Below are 12,469 nucleotides of genomic sequence, written 5' to 3'. Positions count from 1 at the left end.
AGCCTGACATCCCCTTGATGAAAGGATCCCTGTACCGACTTTAAAACAGAGGAAGGCCCAGGATTAGTTTCAACATCACCGAAAAGTAAAAGAACCATACGCAGCAGTTTCTATACGCGGGGTTCACAATAGCAGTGGTGGCGTGTGGCCGAGAAAAACAACCTTTAAAAACTAGAGAATCCTCTGTCATATTATTTAATAACCACATAGTTTCAGCGGGCTTAATAATTTCAGTAAGTTCACCAGTAAGTTTACCAATAAGTAACCAATAAACCAAATAAATCTAAATATCTGATTGTCTGAATATCTAGCTTTTATACTCTGTCGAGTTTCTTCTTTTTTATACTCTGTCGAGTGTTGGTTGTGAATGTCGAACCTAAAAATAAGAAAAAGTGATTCATTGCGTGCATAATTTCTTCATGGCTAAATATTTATGCGGCGATTTTATATTCTTAAAAATCGCTGCACACACAAATTTAAATTCCTTGTAATTTTTATTTCATTGACAAGGTATGTTCAAAATCACATGTCTGCGGGATTAGATAGAATACCAAGACCTCATGGTATTCTATCTAATCTGGCAGACATAAGATAAGCTGTGGGGTGACGTAATAATTGTGATTTTTAGTTTCGCCATCCACACGCATCACATAGACAAAATATATAAACAACATAAAAAAATCAAGTTAAAAAGTAGAAATTTGTTGAAATTTGCACTTAAAACTTACCTCCCACTCCCAAATAAGTTATACCTTTAAAAACGTTTACAAAATACTAGTTAGCCTGTTGAAATCTACGAATGCGCCGGTCCTACATATTCTGGTCTTCAGGTTAGGCTGTTGTATAAGTATATATATACGGGTTAGCAATGACCAGTCCTTTTCTTAAAAATTTTGATGCGTGTGTACCAAAAAATACACCTCAAATATTTTGGGTGTGTGCACTGGTTAAATTCTTATAAAATTTGTCATTTTGCAGATGCTATCAATAGCACGCCTAACTCCTATTTTGTGTGTGTGGAGGTGTGCGCGTGCTATTGCACGCCTCTCCTTAAAAGGCCTGAATCCCGTCCATATCGGAAAAAAAAATTAGAAACTATATGATCATGTGTTTTCTGCAAACTCTTAAGAAGATACAAGGGTTTAAAACTTTTGCTGACATCAGTAAAAACCAAGCAATGTACACAAAACTTTATCCAGAATTTTTTTTACCTGTTGCATCTATATATAGCGTGAAATATAGATACAGGTTTTAAAATTAAGAACAAAAAAAATTGTATACTCGTTGCCTTTATCGTAAAAATCTGAAAACACTGATCAAGAAAATGAATAGACTTGTGATGACGTCATCAACGTTTTGATTCCGAAATGGGTTCAGGGACCCCGGTTCGGTTTTTTGAGGGTTTCAAAAATAATATTCACTTTGCTTGGCACAGACGGACACAACTTTTGTATTATCTATCATTCTTTAATAATAGCCGTATTTTATCTGTCTCTCCGCGAGAACCGCGTCCTGTTACAGAAACACGAAATGTGATATATAAAGGACGGGCGACCCCGTGGATTTTTCCACGGGTTAACGGCTAGTCTATACTAGCCATAGTTACCACTAATGCGCCCCGAATTACTAATAACGATTTCAAACATTCAAATTTAGAACGGGATTTAAAATTAAAATGGAAAATGGTGGACGTTTGAAATCTATAAAAACTGCAGTGTTAGAACTTATTATTTTCGTTATTTTCACATTTGGCTAAGGCTCTATCTAAAAAGTTAGATCTTGATTAAATATATGTACACTTTAAACGCCTCTAGCCTTCTTGTTGTGTAATTTCACGTAATCATTGCTTTTGATTTTTGGTTAAAATTCGTTCAAAAGACTTACGCATACATTTATGACTTATCCAAACTCCAATAATTCTTGTGCTGTAATAACAAATTGTGTCTGAAAGCTATTCTGCTGAAACATTTTCCGCCAAATATGACGAATATGATAGAAATGCAGTACGGAATTGCATAGAGGCTTGTGAATAAGCTTATTGCCCAGGGGAAAATTTTTAAATAAGAAGCCCTGCGACTTGAAGATTTCCGTCATTAGCCTAAAAGATTCTGAAATTTGAAGTAGACTTTAAAACGGAGAACAATGGGGTATATAAACACATCATAAGTATCCTAATTCTCAATTATTATTGCGTAAAATACAACTTGATAAATAAAAAATAATTTTTTTTTACATATATATATAGTATATATTCTAAAACAATAGTTAAAACTTTAACTGGATTTTTTTATAACTGATCTCGAAAATTCCAGGATGCAGGATTGCTATGTATGAACTTCACGATTCGAATATATATAATAACTTCTGAACAATTTCAATTTCAATGAATTATTACTCTGTTAAGTTACCAATAAAATCCTTAAAAATTTCTCTCGTTGAAGATTTTTCGAAACTGCTGATGGTGCATGGTTTCATAACAAATGATCTGAAAAAGAAAGTATATTTAAAATTGAGAAAGAAGAATACAATTTTACCAGAACTGAATTAATACTAGGTTGTTTAATTATTGTCTACTTATCTGATTTAAAGTTAGAATTTATTAAAAAGATACAAATCAATGCCATGTGATACACAAAAGGTATACTATATAAATAAAAATATATATATAAATTTAGTCAAGCTGGCTTTGATATCATTGTTAAACAAGTATAATATTAAGCAGGCGATACAAGATTTTCAAACCTGTGGACAATACAGGACTTATTTTGTTGAAATCGATTTATTGAATTTTACAAATTTGATTGTTTATTATCGAGGAAACTGATTGGTCATTGTTTTCGAATTGAATTGAACAAGTTGATACAAAAAAGGGTAGACACTCAATTAATAAATTTGTCAGATTTGATAAATCAACAACATCATTTATAATTTCAAGAAAAAACATAAAAAAGGGAAGAAAACAAAGAAACCTGTAACATACTGTGGGTAGCGTCTAGTTGTACTGCAAGGGCTAACTATGTTATGTTATTGGTTAATTTATCAGTTCAACTTGACTGTTCCGTGCAATGAACAACAATATTTTTTCATGATTCAACAAATATCTTTTTATATATATTCTTGCGGTCTGATTCGTGTCAACCAATCACGGGCAGCCATTATGAAATGGGGTACAAATGCCGTAATTAATGTTTTTGTGGTGAAATCTTCATAAATACAATACTGGATTTTTCAAGGAATTCTTTTTTTTTTAGTCAAATCTTTAATATGTTTTAGATACTGCTTAATTTTTGCCATTTTGCGACATTTTAACGACGTTTTACTTGTAAATTCTGTTTAAGTAAGGTTGCTACTTTGAAGGTTTGACCGTGAAAAGTCCACTTTGTTCTCCATCGGATAGCAACGAAGGAGAACATTCTGACCGCAAGAATACATGATAGCAGCCTCACAAAGGTTCCTTTAGAAGTTATTTTACTCACCCAAAACGCCTATACTTTTTACGGTGTATGTGGCTTATCAGCACCCTCGTTGATAAAATTACACAGGGCAGGATAAAAGTTTTTTGTTGCTTCTGAAAAAAGGGACTCTAATGAAAGCACTATTTTGTGCAGTTCTAGCTTGATAGCTGTAGTACAAGTGAGAGTAGTTTTACGACTATTAACTTATAAAATGCAAGAATTTAAAAATAAGTATTTAGCTCCCTAGCTACATCATTAAAGCTATTACGACAAGCCAGACCATCGGGAAGGGAAGACCAACAAAATGCAAGCAGTTTTAGTCATGGCCATACACGGAATGTTCTGTTCTTGATTGACTTTAAATTGTGATGCATTTATAAATTGCGGCCTTTGGATCAACGCCATAAACCGTTCTGAGTTTAATTTCATATAAAATATAAGTAATCCTTCTACTTACTGTTAACAAGTTTCGAAACAACTTGGACAAAGAAAAACAAACCTTTTCTTGAAGATAAATTCACGTGGGCTGCAGTGACATTTAAGCATATTAAACGAGACAATATTACAAAGCTTTAAATTAACATAACAAAAGAATCTCGATTAATATTTTTTATGGCAGTCAAATCTTCAGAGACAACAAAGAAACCGAGACAAAAAAAGTTTTGCTCGATGGGTGTTTTTTTTGTCTTGGTGGTACCAAACACACTGGTTGTGTTATATCAGATCCGGGTTGGATGACCGAGCAGAAGTCCCCCGCGAAGTAAAGAGTGGAAAATTTTTTTGCCATACACAACACAAACACTATATACCCGCGGTCCACTAAATGTGCGCCCCTTCGGTGGGGCGCAACAAACACTATATACCCGCGTTCCACTAAATGTGCGCCCCTTAGGCGGGGCGCAACAAACACTATATACCCGCGGTCCACTGAATGTGCGCCCCTTCGGCGGGGCGCAACAAACACTATATACCCGCGGTCCACTAAATGTGCGCCCCTTCGGCGGGGCGCAATTATAATTCCTGTATATGTCTGTCTGTCTGTCACGCAAAATGGTAACAGCAGTAGCGAGACACACAAAATGCATTATTAAACCACGACGAACCTGTGGATGTATTCACGGGCTTCCGACTAGTTATATAGATTAGGTTTTCCTTAAAAACTTATTCGTTTTTATCATTTTCTGAACAACCTACACATTTTTTTGCAGACTACAAAAAGTTTAACGCAATATTTTTCAACATTCTGTTTATATTTCCAGTATTTCACCAATTTACGACCCAAAGAGTTAAACTGTACTTACTGAAATTATTTTTCTCTAAAGTAGAAGTATAGCTAAATAAAAATGTTGTAAACAAATCTTTCAACAAATGAATAACAAAAACAACAGAGCACCCCGCAATAACACACTTTAAGCAGCTGCCATATTTGTTTATAATGATCGGTATTAATTGATTGTATTTATGCTCACGTGCTTCAACTTAGTAAAGATGGTGCCAATGTTTGGTGTGACTGTTGTGTAGCGGTCAGCTGCAAAAACATTAGTCTATTTTAAAAACAAGTTAAAGTTTTATGAAAGTTAAAGTAACAATTTAACTGACAACATCTTCTGATCATCAGTCCATAACTAAGTATATTAAGCTCTACCTTACCCGCCGCCCCAGTTTATTGCTTTCTCGTTGGTCTAGAAATATTTGTCACTAAGCTTGGTTTCCATCTGGTGTTAATTCGCGATAAGCACGTGCTCTAATTGGAGTTAATTTTTTAACACATAATGAAAACATCTAGCTAAATATCAATTTATTTTGATATTTTAACGTCAGCCGGTGCAACGTTTACATTATGCATGCCTCAAAGCTGCAATAAAATTATGAGTCGGAAAACGGCAAAAGAACATGTAAGGACAGCCTTAGTATTGAACAAAAAAAAGTTGGTATATTGTAAAAAACGTAGTGTAAACTCGAAGATTGTATTTTTGCTTCACTTTTTCTCTACCATATTTAAATGGTTATATATAATCACTTAAAAATATTTTAAATTTAACCTGATCTTGACAAAAATTACTAATGCTATATATAAGAGTGATATTTAGTTGTTTTGAAGTGAGAGGTAAGCTTTAAAAAGAGAAGTTAATAGTTAGATAAACAAATTCTAGTTGCTTTTCTGTCTGAAATCAGTAAAGTTAGAAGCTAATTTGCCTATGTTGTACTCCATTTTTGCCTAATGCATGCACGAATTCCATAGCTAGCTAGCTATAGTTAACTTTGCAAAAACATTGAAATAATTCAATAAATCCTTAATATAACCAGCCTATATATTACCTAAGCTAGTTCAATCACACCCCAATCAAATTTTCTGTAAAGATGAATTCTGGTGGTAAATATATATTCTGGAAGGTTTTCCAGAGAGCAATGCAATATTAATATCTTTTAACAACTATGTCTAGTCCTTTCTGGAGCTTTCTAACAATAACCAGCAGGAGAACGGTTTCAAGACTCTCAAAAACGATATCTGGACACGAGGTTGAATATTTCTGTTAGCCTGCAAACCATGCCATGCGATAAAGTGAGAGTACACAGAATCTGTACCACCGACTATCACCGACTACCATCTATCTTCCATCTGCCGATTTTAAAGATTCCGCCCCGCGTGGCGCTGGCGGAAATCAATAATGCAGATTGTGACTTTTAAAAATTCAAATTACTGTGTTCTATGTTTTTATTTGGTATTTTATTTGGTATCCCATATTTAAAAAAAGAACGAGCCTCTTTATGTAGTAATCTTACGCGAACAAACGGTAACACGAACAACTCAAACAAAGTATAACGATTGATCGACCTTTAAAGTTTAATTGCATTTTTAGTAATGTTACAGGCTTTATTTTCAAAAGCCTTGCATTATAACCACCGTGACTTATGTCTCTTTCTGCATGATTTACAGGGAAATGTAAGAGCAGTAAAGTTTTACAGAATGGCGTATTTTTAAAATAGGTCTTTATTTTCAACCAAAACAAGTATTGCGTAAATTCCCTAATTCAATAAACTAGCCGTTAAACCCGGCATTGAAAGTTGGATGTATGGACTAATTTCATGCCTCCTTACCATGAGGTTATTCAGGGATAACATAAAAAATCATGCAATGGTTTCTGTTTCTATGTTGATAGAAAACAAATAACTTACAGAGCATTATTTCGGTAACAAAACCCTTTTAAAACGACAAGCCAGTTACTGTATACCTTCTCACTTACTTAAGAACAGAGTACCTGTTCACAGAACCGACGAAGAATCGAATAAAAATTGATTATTTTTTTTTTTTTTACTGAGGATTTTAAAAATTAGCCATAGTAAGAGCGAAAACTTATTAAATAATAAATTTGTTAACTTGTTAAGTTTTTTTGTTTTCCTTTTTCGTTTTTTCTTTATTGTCCTTTGTTTCGTCTTTTTTCTCTTCTTTACTACTCTTTTTACCTTCTTCTTTTTCTTTCTCTAAATCTTTATTTTGAACTTTGTTATTGATGAGATTGTGCAACGCAATGATTGCACGGATCATGGAAGCGAGATAAATGACGACCATTTGGTCATTCGTTTTCACTGTGATCGACCTAATGAACTCGTCCACATTGAGATTGGGTAAGAGGTTAAAGATATCTTGCAAATGATACATTATCGTGTGATTAGTTGGTAATTTACCGCTGATGACTTGCTCCAAGTACGCGTAAATGTCTTGCAAGTGCTGATGAAGACCTTTAAGTGATGATACTTGATTGGTTATGCGTTGAGATAACGTACCAACCGTCACATTCCGTATGTCCCTGTAATGTCGAAAAAAAACACAGTATAAGACTGAGGTGATAATTAGAGTGTAAGCTCCGGAGACTAATTTCTCAGATCTGATGAATTCTCAGTATTTACCTATTTCAACCTCCTACAATCTGCTAAAGCTTTCAATCTTTTAGGAATTAGCTAAAACCCCGCATATAAACAGTCAGAGTTTAATCGAAACTGAGAGCTGTTTTGGTGCGATAACGACTTTTTAAAGTTTAGGTCACTAATGTGTGACCCCGCTGCTTTGCAGACATTGGCCTAGTTTAGGCGAATGACCGTACTGACCCTATGGTAATAAAATACGTCTGGGTACAGCATTAAACCTACACTACACTTGTTCCCACTCTAAGAAATCTTTATAATAGAATTTTATCACTCATTAGCTACACAACCCTACACAACAACGCAGGTTTCCTACTCATTTTGCAAGTAACTATTTTGGGATTTTGTAGTAGAATTTAGGATGATAAATTTCCACATTAGCTGATGCATAATATAATTTTTTTGTACTTATATTCCACGGAAAGAAAACCCATTATAAAAATTGAGTTTCATAAATGAATATTTCCTTAAAAAGTTAAAAGATTTTTAGGAGATTTCACAAAAAATCAGATAATTATAGGATTTTTTAGGATTAATTAAGAGGTTTTATTTTTCTTAGGATTTTTTTTAAAAATTTTTATGGAAACATAGGGATCCTAAAAAAAATTATAAAAACCTCATACATACCTCAAAAGATGCTCTACACCGACCTCTTCAGCTTCTTCTGCACCAATCTCACTCGGTATATGTTCAAATGTTTTTGATGTCGGAGTGCCATCCTTATAAATAAAAAACAATAAAGCAAAAAAAGAAGAGCAAGAGCTAGCAAGCAGACACAAACACTATTATAATCTTACATCGTGAACTTCTTCAATTGCTATATATGCTTCTGTTGGCAGGCCGAGATCTTTTGGTTTTGCATCTATTACAACCAAAACCTGAAACCGAACATGAAGATGCAATAGCGTAAAAAATTACGAGTCATGAATTTAGACAAATTTGAACATATTTTGTTTACAAGAACAAAGTACATATTTCGGTATTATTTAGAAAATAGCAATTAAGTTTCTCACTTTATCAAACGAAGGATTATTTGCTCATGGCAAGGCCTGCAATGTAACACAGAACAAAACAGGTGAACAATGCAAGATATAACATTATGCAACAAAACACAAAATTCAATACGGAAAACACACATCACACAAGAAAGTCATTAGTATACCTCGTCTAACCCCTGCTAGCATGGAAAACGGACTTTAAGTCAAGAATAATGATGGACATGATCAAAAATATGAGGCTCTTTTTGGCTGAATTGTGGACATTGACATGCAGTGTTAAGTTTTTATCATTTATGAAGTTACATCAAGTTTTGGTGAAAATAGATTTTGTGTTGTCTTTAAAAAAAGATAAAATTTTAACATTTTGAAGAAACCATATCCGTAGGATCAAAATTGGATAAGTTATTAACACTAAACTAGGAAACAAAAAAATGATAGAAATTTAACAAGTGGATTTCTTTGGAAATGATAAATAGCATAAATAGATAAGTGGCATAAAATCTTTTAAAGATTTTCTAATCACTTTCCCTTGTTACATAATACTAACAGGATCATATAAGAACACAATTTATGATTTTTGACTTGAAAAACAAAAAAATTGATAAAAATATAACAGCCTAAGGTTCAGATTTTGTTAATTTTTATCACGAAATTGCTTGAAAACAAAAAAAAGTTAAACTACACATTCGTGGATATTTTATTTAGAGCAAGTCTATTATATAACAATTAAAGATACCTAGAAATCTCAAACGTAAACAAATAACGATAAAATATTAACGAAATAGCTATACTGAAATGTTATGGAACTATGTGTATGTTAAATTTTTACCAATAGAAGAACTAGTACCGGCAAATCCTCATTCTTTATGCATAATCAAAGCTCAAAGGGCTAAAATTATATTACTACAAAGGAAGACATACTCTGATAATTTGTAAACAGACACAAAATGATAATATTTTAACAATTGTGAAGTTTTTGTTATTGTTTTATCATTTTACTGTCACAGTGGACCATTTTATCACTTAAATTACTAGTAAGTTGAAACTTCTATCTTAAGAAAAGCAAATAAAAATAAAAATATAGAAATTATATCAAATAAATGTTAAAAATTAACAAATAGAAGGAATGTTATTAAATTATCAATATTTTGTCAACGCTCTTATAAATTTTGTAAATATCTATTTTTTTCTAATTCTTATTTATATGGAAAGATAGTTTAGTTAAAAAGATTCTCTAATTAGATCCAGATTTTCACAAATATGATAAAAGCTTAACAATGTTAATTTTTTATCACAATTCTGTAAGAAAGATATTTTTTAATTTCTTTCCAACGCATTCTTGTAAAGTACAATAGTACCCTGAGAAATTTTTATTAGACTAAACTAAAAATTGAGGAGTTATGACAAAATCATTTTTTTTCACAAATTTTCAATGCTCACAATGAAGTCTCATATTTTTGATCATGTCCTGATCAGTGCAATATAATACCCAATATAACACCACAACATAGTGTTTTTAAATGCATACAGATATCGCTTTAATACAAGTATACAGGTCAAATTGAAACAGAACGACTATGAGAATACCACCTACAGAATTCGCATTAAACCTTCTTATCAACTCATTAATTCTAATATCATTAGGATGAAGTTTCGGTCCAGTATGATACCAACCAACAACGCGTTCTTTAGCTATAAAAATAATATTGCAACACCATGCATTTTTAGTCTGTTAAGTTTGTCCTGTGATACATTTTATGTAACAATGTATACAAACCATTGACTTTCTTAAACATGGCAGCCATATTTTCTAAGTAATCGTGATCCAAATACCACACACTGGCATCTTTGTCATCTTCATCAAACGGAACTAGATTATAAATACATTTATATGCATAATACAGGACTATTTGCAAGATCTTAGGACCAGATTGAAGTAAGACATCTAAAAATCAATATTTTCAAGCATATATTTTCCAATTTTGAATAACGTAAATGTGAACCCAATACGCCATTTTGGAATTAGTGCAGCCATATTTAATTTTCCGCAAGTGGAGCAAGTTAGACTTTGACCTTCCCTTCTCAGTAGCGAAGCCTATAGACAATGGTAAAATGAAGAGGCTCTTTTAAGAGAGCTACAGTTTCTTGAAATAGTTTTCCTTATTTTTTATATATCAGCATTGTATTTTAAGCCTCTTAAACCTTGTTTTGTAGCAAAATTATATAATGTTCCAAAACATTCCAAATCCAAAGTGTACTACAACTTTGTGAATTTAGGATTTAATACTGGCACCCAAATGTAAACAAAGACGTGCTAAGATAGGCAATAAATCTCTCAAAAAAGGCTTTTCTTTTTGGTACTTCTTGTATGCTTTGTTACCAAGAACGCAGGGTTTAAAGTCCAACTTGCACCACTTGCGGGAAAATTAAATATGGCTGCGCTAACTCCGAAAAGGCATATTCCAATGAATATAGTTATAAAAAGCAATGTGAATGCTAGATCTTTTAAATAGTGCTGAATCACTGTAGGCAGTCAAAAAATACTTCTAAGAATATAAACAATGTTTTTTCACAGTATTATTCAATGCATCATAACACATTTCCTTTCCACAAAAAGTCACAGTTTGATACAACGATTTACTTGCAAAACTTTTTGTCTCATACCTCCATCATGGGAAGCTTCAGGTACCACTATGCTATGCACCAAAAAATGATGCATGCAAACCCTCTGGATTTGCTACTGATAACATTGAAGATTTTTGTTAACTTAGTGACAGTAAAATGTAAAAATATTTAAAAAGTAGCACATAAAAACTTACCTGCAAAACTGTTTGCAACATCAAGAATTTTATTACGTACTGAACCAAGAAGAACACCTGCAACTCGCTTTTGGTTGCCAACTTTTGACATTCGATTAAAGTGATCAACCACGCTAAGTAATACAAGTGGATGCACCACAACTTTTTCAATTTCACTGGATGACATTTTTTCTTGCTACAAGAAAATACAAGAAATTTCTGAGTTTTTTAATAGTTTATCTATTATTTTGAAAAACGGAGTAAATTCTTTATTTGTTTAAAAAATAAGTTATTTCCTCTTAAGATGAGGTACGTTGCCCTGATAAGTGGCTGCAATAAAAGTACATAAATTTTTATTGGTCTTTAAGTTATGACTAGTGTAAAAATTCAGAAATATTCAAATCTGATTGTGACGTCTTAGTGAACGGCCTCCCTACCCTAGCATCATTTTGGTGCTAATTTTGGAAAAACAAGGTGTGGGGCTCATAAACTCAGGTTCCCACAAACACAGTATTTTCCAAAATCCTCTTCAGCAATGTGCAACAACAAAACTCATCGGATATGACATGTACAACGTTTAATATTAGCATTCCAAAATTATGAGATATATTACCATATCAATGTGAGATATATAATCATAAAATCATGTGGTAGACACACTTCCCTGCAAGTTCTGATTGATACATGCTCTTAAAGCATCACAGATTTGCATGAGAAATTCCCAATGATATACCCACTTCCTGGTAAAAGTTCAGGTGACTCCAGATATATTGGTTTTAAATATTTGGTTTTCTTGCTGCTCTACTGCTTCTCGTTGAAAAATTTCAAATAGCTTCAATATTGATAGAAATTTTTGGTACAGAGTTTCAGCTAAATATGATATCCCCTTCAGGATACCATAATTAGGTGTAATGCTTGCTATGTGGGAAAGGTGTCTAGTGGTCTAGACACCTTTCCAGTCAAATTTGATTGACACTTGATATTTGATAAAAGTTCGCATATAGTTCGCATATTCTTAAAATGTCTCATTCTTGTATAATGGTTTGTGACAAAATTTTTATTTAATTTAGATCTGCTGATACTGATTGGTAACTCAAACTTAAAAATTTCTTGGTTAAAACCGGATCTGAATAAGCAAGTCAAGCATTGCGTTACCAACCTATCTGTTTAATTCTACTTGTCTTCTTGATTATTATTTTTTTGTTGATTTTTTCCCATTTGACCTTGAGCATGTTGTTTATTTTATTTATTAGTTTATATATTTATTATTCCCCTGACAACAATTTCATACACT

General features: G+C 32.6%; 1 protein-coding gene across 1 annotated transcript; it reads right to left on the bottom strand.

Annotated features, from left to right (window-relative positions):
- Window positions 1-6,592: 6,592 nt before the first annotated feature.
- LOC130641680 (26S proteasome non-ATPase regulatory subunit 7-like) lies at window positions 6,593-11,665 on the bottom strand. Its single transcript, XM_057448592.1, has 7 exons — window positions 11,662-11,665; window positions 11,197-11,373; window positions 10,155-10,247; window positions 9,972-10,069; window positions 8,177-8,257; window positions 8,007-8,098; window positions 6,593-7,264 (listed from the first exon to the last, which is right to left on the bottom strand). Exons 2-7 carry the CDS (start codon window positions 11,360-11,362, stop codon window positions 6,838-6,840), a joined length of 957 nt encoding a protein of 318 aa, XP_057304575.1. The 5' UTR covers window positions 11,363-11,373; window positions 11,662-11,665; the 3' UTR covers window positions 6,593-6,837.
- Window positions 11,666-12,469: the final 804 nt, after the last annotated feature.

Source organism: Hydractinia symbiolongicarpus, chromosome 4 (genome assembly GCF_029227915.1).
Source record: "Hydractinia symbiolongicarpus strain clone_291-10 chromosome 4, HSymV2.1, whole genome shotgun sequence".
NCBI lineage: Eukaryota > Metazoa > Cnidaria > Hydrozoa > Anthoathecata > Hydractiniidae > Hydractinia > Hydractinia symbiolongicarpus.
Note: the sequence above shows the minus strand (reverse complement) of the source record. Positions and strands in the feature narration are given on the sequence as shown.

Bases quoted from the DNA above. Each gene is read 5' to 3' on its own strand.
- LOC130641680 (XM_057448592.1), bottom strand. From the start codon at position 11,362: ATGTCATCCAGTGAAATTGAAAAAGTTGTGGTGCATCCACTTGTATTA. The intron at 10,248-11,196 runs GTAAGTTTTTAT...TTTATAATCTAG, and splicing joins TGTTGCAAACAGTTTTGCAG to TTCCGTTTGATGAAGATGAC. The intron at 7,265-8,006 runs GTATGTATGAGG...TCGACATTACAG, and splicing joins GGTGTAGAGCATCTTTTGAG to GGACATACGGAATGTGACGG.